This window comes from Hippoglossus hippoglossus, chromosome 11 (assembly GCF_009819705.1).
Source record: "Hippoglossus hippoglossus isolate fHipHip1 chromosome 11, fHipHip1.pri, whole genome shotgun sequence".
Classification (NCBI taxonomy): Eukaryota; Metazoa; Chordata; class Actinopteri; order Pleuronectiformes; family Pleuronectidae; genus Hippoglossus; species Hippoglossus hippoglossus.
In genome coordinates, this window is record NC_047161.1 from 14,058,648 (window position 1) to 14,085,596 (window position 26,949).

At 43.4% G+C, this 26,949-nt stretch overlaps 1 protein-coding gene across 1 annotated transcript; it reads right to left on the minus strand.

The window, feature by feature from the left end:
• Positions 1-48: 48 nt before the first annotated feature.
• On the minus strand, positions 49-18,333 carry col9a2 (procollagen, type IX, alpha 2). The gene is made up of 32 exons (XM_034599377.1): positions 17,500-18,333; positions 16,183-16,257; positions 15,450-15,485; positions 15,273-15,335; positions 13,355-13,408; positions 12,996-13,031; positions 10,665-10,688; positions 10,476-10,529; positions 10,288-10,341; positions 8,792-8,842; positions 8,641-8,697; positions 8,483-8,536; positions 6,871-6,924; positions 6,644-6,697; positions 6,116-6,169; positions 5,971-6,024; positions 5,762-5,815; positions 5,615-5,668; positions 5,473-5,526; positions 4,350-4,394; positions 4,206-4,259; positions 4,046-4,099; positions 3,905-3,958; positions 3,747-3,818; positions 3,327-3,362; positions 3,137-3,181; positions 2,784-2,816; positions 2,535-2,681; positions 2,371-2,425; positions 2,029-2,217; positions 1,868-1,945; positions 49-1,305 (listed from the first exon to the last, which is right to left on the minus strand). The coding sequence occupies exons 1-32, from the start codon at positions 17,569-17,571 to the stop codon at positions 1,100-1,102; spliced, it is 2,076 nt and encodes a 691-aa protein (XP_034455268.1). The 5' UTR covers positions 17,572-18,333; the 3' UTR covers positions 49-1,099.
• Between the last annotated feature and the right edge of the window lie 8,616 nt (positions 18,334-26,949).

Sequence of the window (26,949 nt, forward strand, 5' to 3'; positions counted from 1 at the left end):
GTGAGTCAGACCAAAGACACGTATTTCCATTCCCCACATGATACTGGATTTTACAAAAGGTTCCTTTTTATTGGTTTGGGTTTACCTGAACAGCCAGAAAAAAACCCTCTTTACAGATGATTATATATAGAACAATAAATAGTTTTTGTGTTGTTTAAAATAAATCAAAATCGCCGACACCCTGTGGAAAGTTTGACAGTGGCATAGGGAGCACATCCGCACTGGTAACGGATTTGTTTGGAGAACTCATTATTTCTGTAGGAACTTTTTTATTACTCACTGAATTCATTAACACAGGATTTTTGTTGGTGCATATCGAAACCCATTCATTTTTCTCTACATAATAATCAACACACATTTACAAAGATTTACAGCACTGCATTGTGGGAGATGGGAGTGCCCATCGGGATATGTTGTTGCCAGGCAACAAGAGGAAGAGATAAAGCTAGTCGTTAGTTTCTAAAATGAGGCCTGGGTAGGAAGCAGGGATTTGGGGAAAGGGAGGGCAATGTACACATGAGGTAAATCACTCAAGCTGTCGGATGAAAATACTATATTTTACAATACAGTACAGGGTGTGAAATTTAGACTGCAATAGTTTATTTTTGTACACTTTTAAAGGCATCAGGTGTGATGTTTCAAGACAGACGGGGCAGTTGAACGTAAAAAAAGTAAATGTGACATGTGTAAAAAGCATTGAAAGTGACCTCGGTGTGAAAGAGGAGCATCTTTCACCATGTGTGGGTTTCAGCTCAGAGTCGCTGTGGTGGGAGGGAAAAGCAGATGTTCCTGGGAAATTTGGACGGGAATGACGTCATCCGAAAAACACTAGAAAGCATGTGGATGGCTGTTAGCTCCTGCTGTCATGGTGATGTAGGGGGGGAGGGTTAAGATCAGAGTATGTCCCGCCAGTCAAAGCTTAAAGGTTGGGAGTTTCAGGAGGGGGCGCCATACATGCAGTCACTATTATTGTCCCCCCACCCCTCGTTCTCGATGTTGTCCTACATGAGAGGAGCTCTCTCTCTTTCTCTCTCCTCCTCCTCTTCTTCCTCCTCTCTCCCGGATGATGTCGTGAGCTGCTGATGGAGAGACAGGTCTCTTAAACACCGGGGCCTTTGATCGTTCCCGCCTCCTGTAGTCTTGGGGAGGTGTACGCTGACGCAGCCAGACACATCGCTGCCTCGCAGAAGCCCGGCAGACCCTGCGCGCCCGCCTTACCGGGGTAACCGGCCTCTCCGGCTGATCCCTGGGGTCCTCTCTCACCGTGCCTGCCATTACGGGCCACGCCATCCACACCAGGAGGACCTGTGGGGGGGGGTCAAGATAACGGATGAAGTTTCTGGACTACATGTGTGCACTGTATGTGTGCATACATTGTAGTTGTGTGTATGTGTGTGGAGTGAGTGAGTTTGAATTAGTGTCTGCTTTTCCAATCCTATTACATTCACATTCAAGAGCATCTGTTAAATGCCTGGAGGTAATGATGCTGTTAAAATGCCTTTGAGCAGCTTCTCCTGTCGCAGATACTGTAATGTCAAGTCCTTCATTTTCTTATTGTCCCCTCCTCTTCTTCACGTAGGACCCCACCCCCAAGAACCACATGTACAGTAGAACATTCTAGTCTTCAACCAAACCTCCAACCAAACAATATGAAGCCTTTAACAGAGAGACGGTGGTATGTGGTCTCATTAGGGGGTTTCCAACCACCGTTGCAGTCTTCTGTACTTAACTGATCACAGAATTGAAAGGAATTGTCACTTGCGGTTCCAATTCTTGGGTTATTTCAGGTAATTGCCCGCTTTGCCTCTTGCAATGCCCCTGGTTTTATGTGCATAGATCTTGCAGAATTTCATCCAGGCTCTGTTACCTTGTATTCCAGGAGGTCCTGGTGCTCCTGGGTGAGGTTTACCTAGATCTCCCCTCTCTCCCTTTGCTCCTCTCTTTCCTGTGGAACATGAAAATTCATCAGATAAAAGTCTCTACTTTCAACATATGCAAAAGTATCAAAGCCATACTCTGTATATTTACCTTTAAACCCTGTGTTTCCAATCTGTCCAGGCCCTCCAATCATGCCAGGGATGCCCCGGGCACCAGGCTGGCCATGTGGCCCCTGAGGTCCAGATGAACCTGGAGGTCCAGGGGGCCCAGGAGGTCCCATCACACCCGCGCCGCCGAGCACAGCCCTCTTGGCGCTCACCGCAACTGCGGCTAGCCTCTCTGTAACCCAAGAGACGGAATCATCATTTTGATTAAATTACCTTCTGATGACGGGCTACTGATTGCTCAGGAGATGAAAGTAGTTCTGGGAAATGAGCTAATCTAATCTCCCCTATGCACATCAAAGCTGAATATTCAGGTCCAGACGCTCACCCTGCAACATCTTCAACACCACTTCGATTATATGCTGGTCGGATGCATCGCGCCCCTGGAGCGAGGAAGAGGAGACTGAGCATCACCAAGAGACAGATACCAACATGTCTACGCATCTAGAATCTATACTGTAACATGCATCTTAACTGTTAACCTGTACTTACAATTGATCCCTGAATACCAGGCATGCCAGGTACTCCTCGCTCGCCGTTGAGTCCCCTTGGACCAGGAAGACCTGATGGTCCCAGATCTCCTGGTTTACCAGAGTCTCCAGTGGGTCCGTTGTGTCCAGACTCACCCCTAATTCCTTGCTGTTAAAGTAAGCGCATTGAGGAAGAATTTATTGGTAAAGAAAGAGAGGAAATGAAAATAGATGATGGTAAAATTGGAAAGAAAGACAGTTTGATGCTCACCTGTCCTTTGGGTCCAGGTTCACCAGACATACCCTGTCACAGCAAAGACACACACGCAGACATTCCTCATTTCTGCCTCAGAGACACTCATTGAGCAATAATTCATCAATGAATATTGTAAATGAATGTCTAAAAAACACGGCTTCAATGAGCCAACGTGCATCGTTGCTCCACTGTCGTGTAAACAGCTCATTTGCCATCTGGATTATTACGGGGATTTGTATGCAAATTCAAAAGCAGACTTCCTCTTCTTCATAACATCTGCACGGTGATAGCAATTTATGCCATATATCACTCTGCTCTGCTGTTTTTAGAACTAAACGTATAAATCTTTTTGTGGTGTAAATTTTTACCTTTTCACCTTTCTCGCCAGCCAGTCCCTCAACGCCGGGGTCACCCTAAAAAAATGTGACAGAGAGGAGAAGGTGAAGAGCGGCGAGGGAGAGGGATGACTCTGGAAATATTTGTGGCGGAGTGAAGCTGGTGTATGAGACGTATGAGGCCTGACACAGTCCAGTTTGAAAGAGGAGAACAGCGACTCACCACGTCTCCCTTTGAGCCGCCTTTTCCTTGGAAGCCCTGGAGAAAAATATTGTTTGAGATCATGTAACATGGTCCAATCTCGACATTTTAATATCAGACATGTTGATTCACAAAGTAAGGGAGAGAAGTTTAATTAGATCGTCGTGCACTTCATTTGGTTGCAACATTAAAACAGGCAAGTGGTTTTAATGTTGTATTAAAATATTGCTTATTTATACAGTTTGCCTCATTCACTGATTTAATGTAGACTTATGGGACTTTTATTCATGGTTAAACACTGCCCCCAATGGACAAGTCGATGTAACTGACTTATTATGAGGTGTGTTTGAAAATAGGAAATGATGTACATGTCGCACACATTAAAAATTGTGTATTTGTTCATGCACACATACTCACACACTCACACACACACACACTGACCTTGTCTCCCTTGGTTCCACTAAGGCCCTGCGCACCTGGTACTCCCATGGGTCCTCGCTCTCCTTTGCTCCCCTGTTAGGACGTCACATAAATAGTATCAGAACTAAACCCTGAAAATTAACTTGAAAAAGTTGATACAGAGACACAATGGAACCTACAGGTTTTCCGACTACTCCCTGTGGCCCGACCGCTCCCCGCTGGCCTCTGTCGCCCTGCAGGAGTCAACGAAGGGTGAGTACATGTGGGTTTTAAAGCAGCAGCTGTTTTGTATTTTTAATGTAGTAACTCTGGATTTGTACCTTAGGCCCAGGTACTCCTTCCATACCAGCCTCACCAGGAAGACCAGGCTCACCCTAGGAGGATGCAAAAGTACAATTATTCACCATAACTGCACAACATACAGTATAAAAGCAACTGTAATACCTGAAAAAAGCCATATCAGTGTGTATGCATGTTTACCAGAGGTCCAGGCGCACCAGACATGCCACCATGTCCTCGAGGTCCAGGCCCGCCCTAACGGGGACGTGAGAAACAGAAAAACATGAATAAAAAGAAGAAGAGGTCCATATAACATAATGTAATATGATTTGGTGAAAGCTTTACCTTAGCTCCAGCGCCACCTTTAGACCCGGGACTGCCAGGCAAACCCTACAGAGAGAATGAACATGACTAAAATAAGAGGAAATAAGAAGTTGCATATGTATCGTGTATCTGGGATCATGGCTATTGTGTGGTAAAGATGAAACCCATGTAGTTATCCCAGGACTGATTCCAGCAGGAGACTTTTGCCGCATGTTTGTAATAAAGCTGAAAATCCCACAGAAACTTCTTAAAAAATAAAAAAAATATCTGTATGTTGTACTCTGACAGTGTGGTGCACGCTTGATTCAATGTGTTTGAAATATACAGGGAGTGTGACCTCTGTACTATAACCTGAAAAAGCTGTTGGGTAATGGATGTGGATATTATTGTGTGGGTGCAGGTGAGTAAGTGGTTATAACAACTCATGTCTGAAAATAATGACAATATTAATGATAATGAGAATAGGCTGAGGGTGTGTGTGTGTGTGTGTGTGTGTGTGTGTGAGCCACAGCAGGGCATAAAGGAGGCTGACATGTGGTATTTGAGTCTGCAACAGCGTCAGAGTCACTGCAATGGCCACACAGAAAAAGTGTACATCTCATGCTCCATTACTCCTTAGTCAGAATGACGCACTGACGCACACACACACACACACCCACACACACACACACACACACACACACACACACACACACACACACACACACACACACACACACACACACACACACACACACACACACACACACACACACACACACACACACACACCCACCCACACACACACACACAAAGGCAAATATACACAATGGTCTGATTGTGATAAATCACTCGCAGTGGGAGGGAGAAACACTGTTTCAAGGTGGTTTAAATTCTAAAAGAGCGCCGGTCGCAGGGTCACTGTAAACCTGGATAAGAGCCCAGAAAACAAAAACACACAAGCTGCTTTGCACTGGTTTCCTTCCGTCTGTGTTCTGGCTCAAAAGATTTGAGGAGGAGAAAAAGACTGACGCCTCTACGTGGACTGAGTTGACAATAAGGATTTACAGACAGGCTTATTTGCATGTGCCTTTTAGGGGCATTATTGAACAATCCTCAGACAAAAATAATCCTCCCCGCGGCAGTACACTGAAGGATCACTCACCGCTGTTCCATGAGGACCAGGAGGACCTGGCATCCCAGCCTGACCGGGGCCACCCTGCAGGAAGGAGAACAGACGAAGAATTAATTGTCGTCTTTTACAGAGATTGAAGTCGCTCATTATTATCGCGGCTGGCAGCCCTTACCTTGATTCCAGGAGTACCAGGTGTGCCATCTTTTCCATCAATACCCGGCAGACCCTGCAAAACACAGACAGATGAGTCAGTGGACTTTATTTGGCAAGCTCTGCGAACACGGCTGTGTGGCACACAAACAAAAGTGTTATCACTCACATTCTCTCCCTTTTTGCCGACCGCACCCTGTGGACCCTGGATACCTCGGCTGCCCTGCGGAGGATAAGCAAATCAGCGCCGGTGAATTTTTCGCAAAGCACATCGGGATCACAGTCCCTATTTGAGTTCTGAGAATTTTATTTTTTGTGTCTTGTGCCACGTTGCTTTGGCAAAAAAATTCAAGGAACAACACTAGGAGAGTCACCTACTTTGTCTCCCTTGTCTCCTGCCTCTCCGGGTGGTCCCTGAGGTCCCTCCTCGCCCTGCAAACAACAAAGAGAGACTTAAAGCACCTGAGGAACCTGTTATTCTATTATTAGTCAAGTCCTTTTGTGTGTGTGTGTGTGTTCTTACAGGAGGCCCGGGAATTCCAACATGTCCGTTGATGCCCTTGTAACCGCGAGGCCCCTACAGGAAAACAAAAAAACTGCCATTAATCACCTCAGATCAGGAAGGATGCTAAGTTGTGGTAGCCTACGATTCATTGTGATAAAGGGCTAATTAGTGCTTAACTCACTTCACTAATGGGAGCTACATAGAGCGCCAGCCACTCTTGCTTTGGCACTAAGCCGGGGCGCTAACTTGGCTAACGCGGCTAATGTTAACAGTAAGACGGATGGCTAGAGCGGGTCATTAACTACAGATGGAGGCACCGTGGACCCAGACAACCCCAACTCATTAGAGGGAGGGGAGAGATTTGTGTTAGCATCATTTCCATATGTCCCCATTGCCGTTAATGGATGATGTTTGTATAGTGGGCACAGGTTGGGCTGTGCCTCCTTATTGGTGCTTGTCTAAGAATGAGAGCAGCATTGTACCTTCAGAGAAAGAGGACAAAATATAAGATATAAGTGAAAAGGAAAAAAGAAATGTGGTACTCACCGTCTCTCCTTTAGGACCCATCATTCCTGGATAACCCCTGAGACCAATCGGACCCTGATAAGAAGCAAAGAACAGCAAGGTCAGGAAGCTGACCTTGACCACGACCACACTCTAAATGACAGAACACTGTGTTCTGTTGGCACGAGACGATAGTATGCGAAAACAATACAATATTATCCCGTATTTCTAACTTTGCCAGGTGACTGAAAGTTGAATTTTCAGCGTACCGCAGGTCCTGGGATGCCTTGTTCCCCAGAGATGCCCATTTCTCCCCTGAGGCCCTGGTGGAGGAGATAAAAAGAGGAGGCTGATTAGTTATGCTGTGCTGCTCTCTGCAGCACATGCTCCTCATACCAATCATATCACATTCAAAGGAATTTAATAAACTTGTAGGAGGTATTTTTTGTTTGTTTTTTTATGTTTGTGTGTATGTTGTGGAACCAATCTGTGAAGGTTATTGTTTCCTTTCGATGTGCCTTTGATGTTGGATGACTGTAGTTTTTTCATCAAAGAACTGCTCAAAAATTGTCCGACACTCAATAAAACACAACCACAAGCTGTCATAGAAGCTGAACTCGTTTAAATGATGTATCTGTGTTATTGTAGGAATAGTTCGACCTTTTGGGACATGACACTGATTCGGTTTCTTGCAGAGATTTAGCAGAGCTGTAGCCTTATCATGTCTTTGGGTGTGGAGCTGGAGACAGGGGGTGATGAAGTTTTGCACAAGTAGCGGTCGGCTATGCTAGGGATGAAGTTTGAAAATGTGCTCTACTATCATCTCTAAGGGTCACTAATTAACCTTTAACGAAAACGACAAGTTGGTTTGTAGGGTGTTGCGTATTATAAAAAAATGTTGGCAAGGCCAGTGACTTCCTGTAGACTTACTGACATTTTGGAACACTACAAACTACCAGCTGAGAAAATAGGAGCATATATAAATAACTCTAATGATTATTTTGAGGGCATAATTTTGAACTTCGGTCAAGCGTGGGCTAGCTGTTTCCCCTGCTTCCAATATTTAAGCTAAGCAAACCTAGGCCAAGCTCAACTAAAATAAGCTAAGCTAAGCTAATTGTCTCCTTCTCTAGTTACAAAAATATATTTTGAACTAATCTTACTGCTACTGTCACAAACATCTCATCATTTCTGTCCAGTTAAAGAAGAAAAACAGATCAAAAGCGAACCTCAGGTCATCATCCAGCTTGCTGGTTTATATTTTTCAGCACGCTAGAGATAAATGTGATACTGTTCTTGCATCACAGAGTCATCAGTAATGCACCAACTCACAGAGACGGCACATTTGTCATTGATGGCAACAGCTAGTGGGGATGTAAACAGCCTGTGCACACTGTCTTCAAGGAGAAGAAAAGAAGGAGCAGCACCATAGAGCAGCCTTGAGTGCAGGCAGGTCTTCTAAAATACTCTGTGCTCTGAGTGTTTAGAGCGTCTAAGCACTGCCAGAAGACTCCTTGTGTGGGAAGATCAGAGGCTAATTCCTGGGGCTTGGCTCGCCGCTCCCTTGGAGCCCACCGTGTGCTCATTAGCTCTGCTTAATACAGCGAGGTGAGAGGGCTGCGCGAACCCTGACTCTCTCATCCTCCCCTCTATGTACCTGCATCTTCACCACCCCTTTCATCTGGCTGCTGTCTGCAGGGCCGAGGCCAGGCCTGACTAATCGCAGCCAGATTAGTGCCAGTCATGTGCCTCGGGGGGCATCATTAGAGCTAATCCTTGCTTCTCCTGGTCCTGAATGGTGGGCGAGTAGTGCGAGACCGTGCAACATGTGTGTTTGAGTGCATTCGTGGATCCTCTCTAGCGGCAGACTGCGCAGCTCACCGTTTTTCCTATGCTGCCAGGCTCTCCGAGAACACCAGCACGTCCTTTGTGTCCCTGGAGGGCAACAAGAAGTCAGTCGGGTGTCCGAACAATTTAACATAACATATTCATCATACTCCTTAAGAGCAGTCAAAACAAACGTCAGGCATAGCACTCACCTTGACACCCTGTAGTCCCTGAGGGCCTTTTGGTCCTGCTGGACAGTTAAGAGGACACTGTCGAGAGAGAGAGGGAGAGAGATTGCAGATTATGAAAAATGAAAACGCGTCAAAACAGGTTTGCAAGAAAGGAGATGTCATTAGATCTCACCTGGAAGTCTGCACTCCCCTCCTCTCCACCGATGAACTTCCCTGGAGGACCCTGGACGGACAGACAGACGGATAAATAGATGGATGGGTAAAGAAAGTCACCTGGTGACAGTTGCCTCTCCTGCTCGGAGATGAGCCAGCACTCTGGCGCTTTCTCTCTCTCCCTCTCTCTCACAATTTGTCCCTCCATCTTTCCCCCTCTCTCTCTGTTTATAGATTGAGTTAGAAAGAGCAGTATCTCTAGAGGGGCTGATGTATTCCTGCTACAGTCAGATGAGACAGCCCAATGATCTAATGGGGGTTTATTTACCCTAGGACAGCACTAAAGCTAAACAAATACACTCTCCTGGGCCGGGACCATCACTCTCAATGAAGACACCACCTCCTCCCCCTCCCATTCTTAGACCTACACCATTGGAAAATAGACTTGAAAGTGTACCGCTCAAAAGTGTTTGTGATATCTCACCACTTAGTGTCTGCTGGGACCGGTTCATGCAGCAGTGAGCTCTGGCTGTGTTACGTCTTTTTGTTATCATACACGACGTAAAAAAAGTAAATAAAGAAAACATGCTACTTGCTCCTGGCAACAGTAAAGATCATATTTCAACATTGGCAGACGGTGAGTTTCGTCTTTGCTTCACTTTTACAATGTGACCCCGTTTCTATATAATTCGTCAACTGCAATTAAACTGGGGTCGCTTGATTAAGCCCGATGAGCGGCTGGTAGCTCATTTACCTCACACAGCTGATCTCACCAGTCCCGATAAAAAAAAAGAAGTCACAGATATGAAATGATTTACTGGGACATCTTTTCCCTGATTGAAGTTTTAGTTTACTGCTATAAGAGCTACACTGATGAATCTGCTGGACCGATAGATCAGCTGATATTAGCTTAGTGCAGATAAGCCATAATAATAAGAATTTAAAGCACAGATGTGACGAAGAATATGATGAATGTGATCGGGGTAAGGAATCGCAGTCGTCAACCACAGCACTGATTAATTTATTTTTAATTGTAAAATGTCCAGCTCAATTTTTACCTCGTTCAATATTAGTCTTTATCTTATGTATTTTAGGTAATAAAATGTCTGCTATATCTTTAAAAGCTTTTATTATAATATTGGTCTAATTACAGTTTTTGCTAATGCTAACTACCTAGTGCTTTATCTTCTTCAACCAGGCTGTGTTTACATTGAAATTATGAGCCGGGGGGGGGAAATGTACAATGTTTAATTTAATTGTCTTTAAAAGCAACAAACTATGTACCAGCCCGATGTTACACAGTCCTGGGCAGAGTTTCTGTTCTTAAATGTGTTGTCTGCTGTTATTTTAACGCATAATTTAATCAGAGAAAGTCGTTTTCATCCCCACTCCAACAACATGAAATTCAGTCGCACTCCAGCCAAGTGATTTCAAATCATGTTTGTTCATTCGAAAGAAAAAAGTATCAGATTAATGAGATGTGTCCTGGAAAACCAGTCCTGGTTGCACACTTACAGGTTTGCCAGGAGGTCCAGGAAGTCCTGGAGGTCCAGGTGGTCCCAAGACACCCTGAATACAGCAGAGGAAAGGAAGGAAACTGTAAATATAAAACTGAAAAGGTGAAGATTCGAGCTGCTTATTACATGTTAATATGTTTTTTTTTATCCTGAAGGCAGTATAATAAACTGAAGCCGGTTTCCTACCGTTGTCCCGCTTGCCCCAATTTCACCTGGAAGACCAATTGCCCCAAGAGCTCCCTACACAGAGAGACACACAGAGGCAGACATGACAGCGTGTACACACCCAACATCCCACAGGATGATTTCCACACCTCAAGCTAAAGCTATTAAGTGATAAAGGCGTAAGTGTATTATACCAAACAAGCTACTTACAGCGAGTCCTGGAAGGCCTGATCCCTGCGAGGACGGAATGGACAAGGGGTTAATCACTGAATAACAAGTGGAACCAATCCGTCAAAGTATCAATTAATGTTGGCAAAAGCCAATTAATAACGGCAGCGGTAATTCAGTAATGCGTGCGTGTGGTGTCAGAGTGCAGGGTAAACAGTGCTCAGGAAGAACAAAGACGCTGAATGCAATCAGTTTATGTTTACTGTGTCTTTTGCTTGGAATTAATTATAAACTCAGTATTAAGCCTTGTTGAAGGAAGAACATCCGACAGGGCAGGATCTCCTGTCTGGGAGAGTGTACAACACAACACAACACCACACGACACCACACGACACAACACAACACAACACAACACAACAAGACATTACAGGACACAACATAACACGACACGACACAACAAGACATGACACGACAAGACAAGACATGACACGACACAACACCACACAACACCACACAACTCCACACAACACCACACACCACAACACAACACAACACCACACACCACATCACAACACAACATGACACAACACCACACACCACGACATTACACAACTAAACACAACACAACACAACACGACACAACATGACACATCACAACACAACACGACATGACACAACACAACATAACACGACATGACACAACACAACACGACAAACCACATTGCACAACACGACATGACATGACATGACATGACACAACACAACACAACATGACACAACACGACACAACACAACACAACACCCCCCCCTGCAACACACCTACTAATATAACATATAGTGTTGCATGTGTGACTCTTGAACACTGAACACTGTGTAATAGATGGACACAGAGCTCCCCCTAGTGGCCCCCCACTGTATTACACATGTCCACTTTGCACTGTCTCCATGCCTGGCCTCGCCTTCGCTGGTGTGCATTAAGTCAGTGGTGCTGTGGGATACTGGGAACACAACATGTGGATCACAGACCACACGTTCCGCTGCAGTGTGCAGGATTAAGGCTCGTGTCAGCTGTAGGAAGCAGATGCCACATCTGGGTGGATTGAACCCAAAGAGGGCACAGCTGGTCCGGCGTTCAGGCATGAAGAAACAATGGGATTCGGGGTGGGGGGTGGGGGGGGGGGGGGTCGCTGTACGAGAGCAGCTGGATCACAGTATGTTGAGGATTTGGCTGCAAACCTAATGTCTAATTCAGTCATGAGTCAGCTCCTAAGTATCAAGTCTGCCTCGTGAGATGAGGGGATCTGACAGTCGAAGCTGATATAAATATACACACTATATCTGTTTGAGTACAGTTTTGAGGTATTTGTACATGACTAGATTATATCGATTTGATGCAACATTACACTTCTTTTTCAATTTCTGATGAATATATTAGTACATTCATCTGACCACAAAATCAGGGTCTGGTTGAGGCTCCACAAGTTTGTATCAGTAGAGATATCTTTGTTGAAATAATTGTACAAGGCCCAAAATTTGAAGCAAGAAGAAAATTCTGAAAAAAAGAATATTTAGGGAAGGGGCGTGCGAACAATACTTGAAGCTGTGAAGCAGCGTCATCTAGTGGTGTGCAGGAAGTATAACACCCATCAAGGAGCGTGCAGTCAGAGCATAACAACACATTTAATTTGATGGTTGTTAATTCATTAGAGTGCTGCATTAGATGTGGTCATTTGAACAGGTCACATCATTTACACACTAACTTTTATTTTACCTAATAAAATGAAATGCAAGAGGATTTGGGGAATTGATAAAAGCTTCAACTCATTTGCTGGAGACACACTGCAGAGTCTGGCTTCACAAATGTCATCACTAATTAATATAGTTTTGTGTAATCTGTAATTTTGTGCACATATTTTGATATTGTTCCCATTTTTACAATTTTTTTACTTATTTTTCTCAATAGTTTTTGTTCTCCAGTACTTCTTAATTTGTTTTTTCCTTTCTCCCTATTTCTTTCCCAAGTAATGTTTTTTTTATGAGACAACTACCAAAGCAAAGACCTTGTATATTGAAAACCTACTAAACAAAAGGGTTTGATTCTAAAATGAGTTTTTTCCTCTTTAATAGTGAATCAATGATGTCATTATTTTTGAACGTTTTAAATGGGGGACGACCTCTGATGCACTTTGCAGATCTTTGCAGATCATACTTCTGTACTTTTACCTAAATGGGAGTGTGTTTACATTGTTGAATCGTTGTATTCACTTTAAGTAAAGCATCCACGTACGTTCTCTACTGGTGTTTTTAGTGTAAGATATTCATAAAAACATATTTATTGTATGTATTCACTTATCATAGTAAAAATGTACTTACAGGAGGGCCGGGCTCACCGCTTGGTCCATGTTGACCCTGAAGACAACAGTAAACAAAGATATAAGTACAGAGGTAACATGTTTGACTCCAACACACATAAATGACGACAATATCCTCAAGGTATAAAATGTGGTACTGAAGGTGAAACCATATTTTATAACTTATGGAAGAAAAAGTATTCAGAGACACAGCAATTATCATAATCTTCTCAGTGTCATGATCAACATCACTGAGACAGGAGAACATTTAAATGTTATAAAAACGGACCCTTGTGAAATATGAAAGTTTTATTCCATCCGCAATAACAACAAGAGGTGAAACATGCTAATGTTTGAGATGGTGGAGGTTCAGACACTTGCCTTCGGGCCAGGGCTCCCAACAGGACCTCGGTCACCCTTCGCTCCGATCAAACCCTGGAGACAAGCAGGGAGAAGTGATAAAGTCAATATGTTTGTAGAGGAAAACCACTGAGGAGGTTAGAGAGGAAATGATCAGTTACCACTGGGTTTTTCCACAGGCCTCATGTGACTTGAATTCACCTTGTGAAAAGGTTCAATCGCGCATTTGATCGAACTTGACACTTTCCTTGTAAGTAATTAGGAAGCAAATCTGAGATTCCAGGGCGGATTACAGGATAAATCTCTGAGGAATGTGTGTGTGTGTGTGTGTGTGTGTGTGTGTGTGTGTGTGTGTGTGTGTGTGTGTGTGTGTGTGTGTGTGTGTGTGTGTGTGTGTGTGTGTATGTGAGTCTTTAAGCATGTGACCATTAGGCATTGCCACTAATTCCACCCTCCTCACACTCTCTGTCTTCAGTTAGTTCACAATTATTATCAGACAAATCCAAAACTGAAGCTCAAAATAATTAGAAACCCATTTACTGGTCTTTATCACATCACTACCTGTGATTACTAGAGATTTAATTATTACATATTATTTTTATATTTCATGTTCATGTGGTTACAAAGGAGGACATTTTCCATTTAAAGTACATTTCCGTGACTGGAACAGTGACATAAGCTTTAATCACTAAATCACCATAATCACTAACAATGTAAAATTAGATTCAGGAGTTTAAGGGTCAGTGTTGCAGTACGATACCAACATTGCTGTTATTACAGTTAAAATCGAGCCCACAAAGGAAAAGTCTGAACGAAAAATAAGTAACAGAAGCAGCACAAAATGCTTTAAATATCACAGTAATCTTAATTAGACTTTGGTTATATTTTAAAGATGACATTTTACCATACCACACTATACCCATACTACTGCTATTATAATTACTTAAATGTAGGAGTTTTTATTGTAAACAGTTTTGCTAACACAAATCCCACTTTTGGCAATCTAGAGATTTACCAATCTAAAAAACTGGACTGTGATATGATAGAAAACATCCAGTACAGGGACCTTGAGTTGGAATCGGTTTATTAAACTTGTATTTCCGAGGTCAAGAATGATTCTCTTTGGAATCTTCAAACTGCTTTTGATAAAAAAAAACCTTTTTCATATCTTTGAGCAAATGTTGTTGCTGAAGAAGAGTTTATGACACTGTAGAAAGCTCAGGAAAAATAGTTCTATGACAAGAGCTTCATTTGGATTGTTGTGTCAAATTCATCCTCCTTCTCCAGTCAGTATGTATATGTTTATATATATGTATATCACTTCAATCCACACATGTGTGCGTCCTTGTGGGTGTGTGTGGGTGTGCATCTCAGGGACATACTCATCAATACGCTGCTCTACAGCACCTCTAGTGGTCAGAAGGGAATCAAGTTACCTTTATATTTTGATCTTGAGATTTTTCAACATTCTGCAGCTTCTTGGCTAATTTTCGTTGTCATAGTATTTGCTTACTCTGATTTAACATTAAATATATGTATATATATATATATATATATATATATATATATATATATATATATATATATACATATATGTATAATGTATCCATCACTGCAGTAACAACTTGTGGTATCTCGTTATTTATTTCACCCTTTTGTTTACAGTTTTCAACACTGTTAATGTGTTGTACTATTTTTTCCACACTGTGTACTCTTGAACTCAGTTTACACAACAGTTAATTCCTGTCAACCCTGTGGGAGTGTGTTCTCACTTCTTCTCTGTCTCTTTCCACTTGACTCCTCTCACAACGTCTCTTTTGGGAAGCAGTTTTGTTTGTGATCATTTCTTATACATTGTGGTATCCATCTCTCACTTCCATCTCTGTCTCTTTCACTCTGTCTCATTGTCTCTCTCTCACACATCCATCTGTTTACTTACATCAATGCCATTCTCTCCTGACACTCCATCAGGACCTGGTTCTCCTGGCTCTCCCTTTAGCCCCTAAGGTGAAACAAACACACGGTTGTCGATCACTAAAACCAAGGACACATACATCAAACATTAAATATTTCTCTACCAATGTAACATCCAATAAACAGCAGAGTGTAAACTTACTGGTGGACCAGGGGACCCAGGAGGTCCTGTCTCTCCCTGCAGAGAGATGGAGTGAAGATTCAATATGTGGGAGAAAGGTCCATATGACATGGAAGGCGTTCATAACACTTACATAAAACAACATTTTATTTTTAAGATGCTCCCTGCTGCTCCAATGCGGAAAACACAGAGTTTAGAAAATGGAGGGCGGCTGACAACTTTAAATTTGGGCTCAGTAACATTGATAGTTTCTTTGCGTCAGGGAGTGTTAATGCACCAACATGTCTCAGGGTCGTTCTGGTGGGAACATGATGCTGATCTATGATGAAGGTTGTGCAGTAAAGTTTGAGATCATGCATCATTTCTTCATAGTTCAAACATATAAGCTGAAACCTATCAAGTGTTAAATTACATCTGATTTTGTATCACAGAATAAAATCCTAAACCTCACTGCAGCCATAATTATACATATTTATTCAACCTGTGTGTAGTTAACCCTCCGAGAATATCTGAAATGTATCACATTACTGGGACACAAGCTCAGGATTGAGCCGAGGGTCCCCCCCCCCCCCCCCTCAAAGACCCCTCTCTCTGCTGGGAACAGAGAGCTTTTGTGCCAGCGTGTTTTCATATGCAGTGCCCTCTGCTGGTAAGACTCCGGTCCTGCGGGGGGGCAGCAGGGGCTGTGGTATTTCTGCGGCACAATGACCGTCTTTGTGACAGACCTGTTGGGCAAACCTGTGTGGATACTCACATCGATGCCGTCTGACCCAGGAGTCCCAGAGGGGCCTGCTGGGCCGGTCTGGCCCTGAGGTCCAGGTGGACCCCTCTGAAACACACACAAACACACACATTTAGACTAAGTGACACTTTTTATCATAAAAAAAACAACAGTATAAGTGCAATATCCTGTTGCAACATGATTAATATGGTGATAGTTTCGTCAATAATACCAAAAGGTACAATCAAACATTGCAATATGATAATAGTAGAAAATACAAGTAATACAAAATATATCATTTCATTTAGTTTTTTTGTTTTTATCAATGAATAAGCTACTATTTGATGTTACAAAATTGTAATAAAGAATCTTGCTAAATCATTGGATCTACGAACCCCGTATTGGACAAACATTAATTCAAAGCATTTAAATAGAAGTAACACATCAGTCCATTCTGGGCAGTTTGCTATAGAGAAATTGCGGGTTATATTGAAAATAATTGGCTGTAATAAAATAAGTAAAAACAAAGGAGTCAGGAGGAATGTGGGAGGAGGGGTCGTGAGACTGGCACTGTTTACCCCCCCAACTACCCCCCCCCCCCCCCCCCCCCCTCCATCTCACTGTCTCCTCAGCCTCTATTGAATATCATCGTGTCAGTGGATCAGCCGGTTCATCAGGTGATAATCCAACTCTGTATTCTTCCAATGTTCAAGAAAAATGTACAAAAAAACCCAAACAGTAAGAGTAGAAAATAATCCTTAAGAGTAAAATCCAGTAGATAACATGTAGGTGTCTGTTTGAACAGGGCTTTTCACACCCAGGGGTCAAAGTGTGTGTCTGACTATGTGTGTGTGTGTGTGTGTGCGTGTGTGTCCAGTCCACCGATTTCCATCTCTGTCATGGCTGTTGAGTTTGCCGATGAAAATACAGAAAGAAAAAATCGTTTACATTTTCTTCCATTTCCCATGAATAAAAGTCGTCTTGAAAAACAGAGTGACCTTGGGGAAATCCTCCGATGCAACGGGAGAAGAGTAAAGAGTCCAAACTCAGAGGACGATAATCCACAGAAGATAGTCCCACTTTCATTTTGTCCCCACAGCAGCAAAAACATTTCAAGCTCGTCTTTTGATTTTCTTTTGGTCGATCGCTAGTTTTTTTTACATGCACTTTCAAGTGTTAAGATTCAACAACTAATAACCAACACCAAGAAAGCAAACAGCCCACAACATCACCTCCAGACACCCAGAGCCCGCCGGCCCTTTCCAGGGGCCCTTAACCTCCCTGAACCCTCGGAATAACGAGGCAAAGCCCTGAGCAGAGCAGGTCTCGACCTCCCCCTGTCCCACTCACCACTTGGGCCAGAGCCAGGCACAAGGTCTGCAGTAGCACCCAAGTCTTCAGCAAGGCAGAGAGAGCAGCCATGGTCCCTCTCTCCCCCGTCTGTCTCTCCTCGGTTCACCAAATCCTCTCTTCTCGCTGCTCTTTCCGCTCCCTCACTCCTCTCCAGGCCCCGGCACAGTGCGGAACTGGCGGAGCAAAACTGTCCGAGAGGAAGGGCGGGGGGGGGGCTGCGGTGCAGTGGTGGGTTGGGGATGGTGGGGCTATGTGCACAGCCCTGAAAAAAGTCCACTCAGGAGAAAGAGAGCGAGAGAGAGAGAGAGAGAGAGGTGAGGGTGGAGAGGGGTGGGCGGAGGGGTGAGGAGGGTGGGAGGCAGAGGTGCAGAGGGAGCAGGGGAGAAAGAGGGTTGTGTCCCACCGAGGGCAGCAGGAGAGCAGAAGACAGACAAAACAGTGTGGACAACACACACTCACACATGCACATCCACAGACACGCAGGCTGCGTGGACACACAACAACCTGGAAATAGAGGCAGGAGCAGACCTTTCTGAACACGCATGAAAAAGTTAGTGTCTGGATGTTATGTAGGATTAACACATTCAGGTAGAGCAGCACTCAGGCTCCTCCCAAAGACGCTGGGAGTGGACCAATGAGTGAAGACAACTGCGTGAAGAGCACATGTCTTTGACCATCTTTTCTTCTGTCCCGCATTGCAAATGTGCATCAGTTTTGTTTATTTTTTAAAAACTTTTTAAATTATGCTTTTTATTGTCTCCATAAGAAATACACCAACCTCAGGTATGACAAAATATACGTATTACCACACAAAGTTAAATAAAGGCTGTACAGCTGAATGAAAGTGGAATTCCAAAACACATTTTTGAGGCACATTTTGAAAAAGGTGAACAAATCAAAATACGAAAATCAGTAATATATAAGTCAAAATGAATAATGTAAAAGTAACAAAAGCAATATTCAGGAAATAGTATTTTGCCACTACTCCCTCTCCTTTAACTCAAACACATACAACCTGTCTGCTGTGATTTTTCCTTGCCCGGACCCATTAACCAGGTCCATGGTTCAATCCCCGGCTCCTCCAGCGTTCAAGTGTCCTTGGGCAAGATTCTGAAATTGCCTCCGACGGCTGTCCCGACCGTGTGTGAATGGTTGGTGATAAGTGAAAGTGCACTGTATAGAATGTGAATGCAAGTTGCATTGTAACGTACTTTGAATGGTCAACAAGACTGTGAGAGCACAACATAAATACAGACCAGGGGAGCACATTCACTTTGTCAGTACATATAGCACCCCCCTCTCTTACCAGTAGATACAGTATGAAGGGATAGTTTGAGAGAAGGAGATAGTGGAAACCCTACTGGCCATTCCACGACCCTGCTGAGGACCAGAGGTGACCGGGCCTTTTCAACTATTTTAACCATTTCTTAATGTTTTATTTAATCTCATCTCTTTTTTAAAACTATTTTCTGACACATTTTCTATTTCTCTATCTCTGCTCTATTGCTGTGTGACCTTCAAATTGCCTTTGTGTCTTATTGTTTGCTTTTTATTAACTTTTTCCAATTGTTAGACTTCAATTTTTGCTTTTTTCTAACTTGTAAAGCACCTTGTTACTGTGTTTTTAAGGTGCTATGTAAATAAAGTGTATTATTATTATAATTATTCATTTGAATGTACCTGATCATCATGCTTTAAAGGCCCACTTTACACACAGAGACATTTACTGACATCTACTGGCCATTTTACACACAGCAGCTCGGTTCCCACACTAATAAAAAAAAAAAAGGAGCCCCGCTGAGGCTGAATAAACAAAACTTGTGGAAATGTGAAAAATTACCTTATAGTGACCCCTATTGTACAAACCACACATTACACCAAATCAAGCTATGGCATCTCTCCACTAGATGGCAGCAGATGCACATTATCAGCTGCTGAATCTGCGGAGCGACTCGGTTGCCATGGAGGCCCCCCCCCCCCCGCTGCACAGTGGTTCTCCTCGGGGGAGGATGAAGACGGTGCTGGGGACGCTGAGAGGAGATGCATTTATTAGTAAATTGAGATTTATTGTACACAGCAGGGAACCACAGACCCTTATAAACAACAAATTAGGAGAGCAGCTCAGCGTCGGCTCCTGCACTGCGTTTGTTGTGCCCAGTTTCACACACAGCATTTATCACACTCTAACCCAAAAGTTATTACAGCCTTTTACCAAAGCGGATAAAATATTAACTATTATATATATATATATACTGGTGAACACTTATTTTTCTGTGGCAATAGTCGAAAAAAAGATCTGGATTATAATATTGTGTCAGTTGTTTCTGTCATTTCCTCGAGTTTCCAAACGCAGAGCACCAAAATCTGCGTTTTATAAAGAGCCATGAACTGGCATTGTCAACACTCTTCTAATTCATTCTGCTCTAGTGAGCTGTGAAGTGTTCGCCTCGACGCCACCTCTCCAACAAGTGTTTCAAAAGTGACAATGTCAGCAAAGTTCCGCAAAAGCCAAATAGTACTTTCTCGTAATCCTCGAGAGTCACTTCCTTTTAAGTGCTTGGAAATTACAACATGAAGGAGGGAGCTTAGATCATTTTAACCCTTCGGTGCGGAACGGAACAAACTCCTCTTGATAGCCCCCCCCCCCCCCCCCCCAGTAAAATGTATGCAAATGTGAGAGTTGATGATGTTTCTAACAAGAAAAGAACTATAAAGAATACAAATATCTCCGGGTTGACACTTTGACGAAGGTGTCAATTTGAAAAAAAGATGAGATTCGAGAGCTTTTTCGTGATAAAAGCATAGGGATGAAGACGTAAAGAGAGTTTGTTGTGAGGATAGCCGACACCGGTGTCGATGGGGTGTCAACAAAACCATGTGATCTCTGCAGCTGAGTTATTACGTGATGTACAGCCTCTGTATATTTTGATGCAGAATAATAAGGAGAAAAACTAAGTAAACATACCTTAGTTAAGTAGATACATAGTCTGTCAGTGTCTTTCAAAATAATATAATTCAATCTAATAAAAGGATAGTGCTGCGGAGAATGTGTGTTTTCCAGCTAAAATACAAAGGAATAAAATATAAATAGATATTTCGGTTTTTTTACATATAAATGTTTGGTTTTCATCATTTTGATTGTGGACCAAACATCAGCCACAGCGCTGGTTGTCTGTTTATTCAAAGTTTATTAAAAAAGAAATCACAACAGTCACAAAAACTGCTCTTCAATCGGCCTTTGAATAAACGTGTGTGTAGCTGATAAGAAGAACAGTTCTTGAGATATACAAGTCACATACTGACAGAGCTTTCTGGAATCACTAGACAGAGGAAAGGTCACTGTTATTGATAGATTGTTCTTTTTCATTTTCTAACACATACAGGTAGATGGAGGGTGAGGAGGGGAGGGGAGGGAAGAGGGTAAGGAGGGTAGGGGGTTAAGGTGTAAGGTAGTGGGGGGAGCTGGGATGAGGGGATGATTGACAGGGCAGAGGGAGAGAAAGGATGGGAGAGGAGATTAGGAGGGTTTGAAGTTGAAGAGAAAACAGGGGAACCTCCTCCTCGTCGTCCCCTCATTCTCCTCCTTCTCTCTCTTCTTCCTTTCTTTCTTTTCCATCTTCTCCTCCTTCTTCCTTTCTTTCTTTTCCATCTTCTCCTCCTTCTTCCTTTCTTTCTTCTCCATCTTCTCCTCCTTCTCGCTCTTCTTCCTTTCTTTCTTCTCCTCTTTCTCCTTCTTGACCCTCTCCTTGTAGCTGTCAGTCTTCAAGGCCTGTTCCTGAAAACACAGAGACAACATAAGTTTCACTCTTTTCTTTTTCAAAGTCTGAATCGGAAACAAATCAACAATCCAATATTATTCAATCAGAATGAGTTGGTGTAACGTACCTGAAGCACAATGTTCTGCTGGATCGGGAGTTTTATGGCGTCCTCCAGCTTGATTTCCTTTTCTAGGGACTCCTCGTGCTCGGTGGACCTCCTTTCATCTCTAATTTTTTTTTGCAGCTCCTCTATTTCCTCGGACCTGCCCTCATTTTTGAGGATGTAGTGCTGCAGCTTGTCCTGCTGGAGCTTCAGGTCTGCATTCGGGGAGACGACCTCTTCCTCTTTTACTTTAAAGAGGGAGACGACCTCTTCCTCTTTTACTTTAAAGCTCATGTTCATGTTTCTGAGCTCCTTCTCCAGCTCCTTCTTTTTGGCTTTTTCAGACTCCACGGGCTGAATCAAGCTGGTCAGGTCGTCTTTGGACTTCAACAGAAGTGAGGCAGAAGACTCCAACTTCTCGACCATCTTCTTCCTCTCTTCTCCCCAGGAAATATTTTCCATGGTGATCTGCTTTTTGAGAGCAGCGTTTTCAGCCCCCAGCTTCTCCAGCCGTTGGTTTTCAGCCTCCAGGTCTTTCACCCGGGCATTTTCAGCCTTCAGCAAGGCATTTTCAGCCTCCAGTCGGCCGTTTAGTACCTCCAGCTCCTTCAGCCAGGCGTTTTTAGCCTCTAGCTCCTCCAGACGGGCGCTTTCAGCCTTCAGCAAGGCATTTTCAGCCTCCAGTCGGCCGTTTAGTACCTCCAGCTCCTTCAGCCAGGCGTTTTCAGCCTCTAGCTCCTCCAGACGGGCGCTTTCAGCCTCCAGCTCCTTCAGACGGGCGTTTTCAGCCGCCAGCTCCTGGTTCTCCCTCTGCGAGTCCTGGAGGGCTCGGCGGAGCCTTTTCTTCATGCTGCACTTGTGTTGCTCATCTCCTGAGCTTTTGATCCTCTCCATGTCGATTAACAGGTGCTGCAGTGTAGCAAGAAGGTTTCTGTAGAGTACTTTCTTCTGTAGCTGTGTACAAAAGTTTTTGTAGAGTATTCTCTTGTCTTGTGATGGTCGAAAGTCACTGGAGAGAAGTTTCTCGTGTGTCTGACGTTGGCTCACGGTCGTCGTGTCTGGTTCCACTGACAAATGTTTCTCTTAAATAGGTGAGCTAATTTGCTATGATCTGTTTCATTCTACAACACTAGTATGACTTTGAAGTTGATCAAAGGAGGATTCCTTTGATCAACTTCAAAGTCATACTTTAATCACAGATGAAGACCATAGACTGTATGGATAAAAGCTGTCACTAGTGTTGATGTGCTGTAAATGAAAACACGTGATTTCCGCTGCGGCATTTAAACGTCATGTCCTGCCTCCTGCACGCTCTGCCCAGACACCACCTCTCACCTGAATGTTCCGTAAAACTTCCTGTTGTCGCGTGTGACCCGGAAAATCTCTGGAAAATGCCAATTCATATCTGAAAGCTTAATTGATCAAGAAAGATAAAGAGCCAATAAAAGAGAGCTGATACATTGATTATGATATTTAAAACATGAAACATGGTATTATATTTAAAGTGCCTTGGATATATACTGTGTTTATATTATGTAGGATTGGTGTAGCTGAGTTTATCCTGAGTGGATTGTACCATGCAAAACAAAACTGCATAACAGTGAGAGTTAGAAATAAAATATCTAGAAAAAACAGAGGAAACTGATGAAAAGCAGAATTCTGTATTTCCAATTACTTCTATTACAGGAATAGTTTGACACTAGTTTGAATTAGTTTAGCTTAGCATAAAGACTGGAAACAGGAGGGTACAGGTAGCCTGGCCCTGTCTGAAGAGATATAAGGTGTTTTTTAGCTTTTTCCCCCGACCAAGGATACTGTGTTTTTGTCTGTAATTGTTTGTCAGTTTGTCTGTTAATTAGCGGGATTATGCAAAAACTATCACGAAACATGGTGAAAAAATGTGGTATAAATTTTGGTGCATGATGACAGGGTGGATCCAAGAATGTTTTTGTTCACTTTCTTTGACATTGCGAGCTAGAGTGTCTTTCAACATTTTTGTGCATTTTTTAGAGAATAATTCTTGGCTCTTGTCACATTATAGTTCTCCCATGTGTCTATAGTCTTTATGCTGAGCTAGGCTAACTGGCTGCTGCCAGGATCTAGCTCCATATTAAACAGACAGATAGTAGCAGGGTTGACTTTGGAAAGGGAACAAGTGAGCACATTTCCAAAAACCGCTGAACTATGCCTTTAAACAATTTAGTTGACACAACCAACAGTCTGATTTCTATCTGCTGTGCTTGTCTTACCACTGCTCTGCTGTTGTTATCTGTAAATCTGCCAATGTGTCAATTCTACCTTCTTTGATTTTTGCATTTTCACTTCAAAATCCCAAACACAAAACTTTAAAACACAGTGAGAGGACGAGAACAATGAGTTTCAGGAAGAAAAAAAAAAGAAAAGAGGGATCAAATGCACGGAAATACATCTCGATCCAAAAAACCTGCTGTGCTGATCTTCTCACGGGTGAAAAACTGAAAAGAATCATCCTCCGGTTGTTGTCTTTCTCATTACAAACGATTCCCCAGCCTCCTCAAACTTCGAAAAACAGACAAGGAAAACATTGGCCTCTCTCCATTCTCTCAGTTCCCCCCCCCCTCCGACCCGCTGAATCTGTCTCCTTCCCTGCTCATGTTTAAAATCTCGGAGGAAAATGACTCGACTGCTCCGAACGCAGGCAAACGCGGCCTTGTTTCACGAGTGCGTGGCGTGTGTATCGCACTGAGGGAGGCACGCCACCCAGAACCCAACCAAGAAGTGACCATGCCACATCCTCACCTCGGCAAAAATGCACAAAACAGAGCGAGCACACACACACACACACACACACACATATGAATACTCCTGCATATAAGTAACGCCTAATTGAAACATTATGAGTGACTGGGGAGGCTTTGGACATGCACTGGTATTCAGCTCCACTTTCCCTGAGAAAACTCTGTTTCACACACAGACAGGCCGTGTCCGTTCCTTGGAAGTCATCATCAGACTCGAAGACAGAAAACACACACACACACACACACACACACACACACACACACACACACACACACACACACACACACACACACACACACACACACACACACACACACACACACACACACACCGTACGATGATGACAGACAGGGTAAATATTATTCTTGAGTGCAGGTGTGAGGGGTAGCGGTGAAGTGATAACAGGGGAGGTCATTAACAACCCAGCAGGGTTTTGAGGCCGACCCTGAAGCCCTCAGTGTGTGTCAGGCCCTCCGCTGAAGAAGGCATAGTTTACAGTGCGAGCGGAGGGAGGAGAGGTACGCACTGACAGGCTGATGATATACAGGCAGGAGGATAGGAGGCTGTCTGGTATGAAACATATTAATTTGAGTGTTTTGTGGTTCCCCTCTCGGTGTGAAAATCACTCCAGTCCGCTGTAGGTTCAAACTTCCACGTGATGAGGGGCATTCAGCGGGGGGCAGTGTCGTCGGGTTGTCGATCACCGAGCTAACGGGTGCAGAGCGTTTGTGTGTGTGTGAGTGTGCGATAGAGAGATATAAATGTTCACATGCTTCACAGTTTCATTCCTCTTTCTTCAGTGACACGGAGCCTCGAGTGAAAAATCTTCCATTAGGGCGTCTGCCGCTGTAAAACCCTCTTTCACAGCACCGACCTTCACGTGCAGCGAGAGTCACATGCTATCAGCGCTGGACCCGATGTGGCGGCGACACACAGCCGCACGGTGAGAACTGGCCCAGTGTCACATGCTGACAAAGCGATGGCTGCTGCGAGGACAAAAAAACGCCGTTTAGCAGCCGCTGACCCCAGACTGAGCTAGATGAGGGGTTCCTAAGCAACAAAGCGTGGCACACACACAAAGAACCGCTTCACTACCATCGCCATCGCCAAAGACACGGGATGAAGGCCATCAAATACATCACACATATATTGGGCCAGTGGAGGTGGTCTGGAATCAAGCCATGTGGTCTGTAAATCCATTTTGAGCTCTCGGTGTGAGAACTTCAAACATCATAAATAACAAAGTGACAGAGTTATCACACAAGATGTGTTTCAGATGTAAACGTGAAACAGATAGAAGGAGTTTGAGTAATGTCTTTAGGCTTTTTAGAGATTATGTTGACACACGTGTTACAGATTTTGGGGTTGATACGCTTTTACATGGTCTGAAAGGTATATTTGACATTTTGAGAAATATGATTAGTTGCTTTATTGCCAAGAATTACATAAGAAGAATGCTGGTCTAATGTCCGTGGGCTAGAAATGCAGCTAGAGCCAGCAAATGATTAGATTGGTTTAAAGCCTTGAGGGAAGGCGCTAGACTGGTGCAGCCCAAAGGAAACAAATTCCATCTACCAACACGTGTAAAGCTGCATTCACACTAATACAATTTCATTTTAACACAGGTCACTTTTGCTAGTTAGCAGCAAATACTACAGGAGCCACACAGACACACTACGGTGGAGTTTTTGAACCCATAAAATGGAAAGGTAGCTGAAGTCCGTTTCAAAACTACGTTTGAAAAAAGCTACTTTTTTCAATGGCAAGTAGCTAAAGCCTGATCTACAAGCAGATGTTGAAAAGATAATGTTAGGCACCATATTTACATATAATAGCTATCCAATACTAAAAAGAACAGTTCAAATTAGATTTCTAATTCGCAATTATTATTTCCAAGCTGCTGTCAACACATCAATGTATTACTTCATCAAATCTACTTCCAAAATGAAAAAGCTTTTTATATGGGCTGTTGTACAAACTGTGGAACATTGATAGAGACGTTCCAAACACATGGTTGAGCTCAGTCTAGAAATCTCACATAGTTAAAACTGTAATTTTAAGAAGGGGGAGTAGTTTTCCTTACAAACAATAGAGATCAATATTTGGTCACACTTCTCTCCGGTTGATGATTAGTGGACAGAATGTGAAGTTGTATGTTTCCTCTGCTTGCTGAACACAGTCAGCGCAGGAGCCGCAGCCACAGGAGAAATATTACTGCACATTCACTGAGAAATATTTGTATTTCTCCTTTAGGGAAAAGGAGTCAAATTCTGCACAAAAAAGTCAATAGATTCGTCGCTTTAGTAATTTTTTTTTGTTGAAAAAATGTCACTAAAAGGGTTTTAAACGGGGCCAGATCTAAAAGGTAATTTCAAATATGAAATAAAGTATCAGACATTTTCCTCTGCCTTACAAAATGCACATTTCTTTCTCGCGGAGAAGCAAGCTAACCTTACCTCCCCTCTGCGCTGTCTCCAGTGTAACAGAGCACTGACAGAACACCCCACTGTTTGCCGTCTGCACCATTTCCTCCAGGTCAGCCAAGAACAAGTCCAGGTTACAGGCTGGGGGGGTTTGGACATATTGCACCTTCCTCTTGGGGAAAGTGTGATAGACCGACAACCGTGCAGCTAGGAAACGGTCACTTCATTGATGAAATGCAAAATAAATGTATATAAATCTAAAGTTGAGTGGCGGCAAAATGAGCCGTGGAAACTGCACAATTATCAGATTCAGTCCAGCTCTGTGCCGCTGGATGAGGAGGGAGGACTTGACCTGATACACAAGTCTGCTCAGGCTCAATTATAT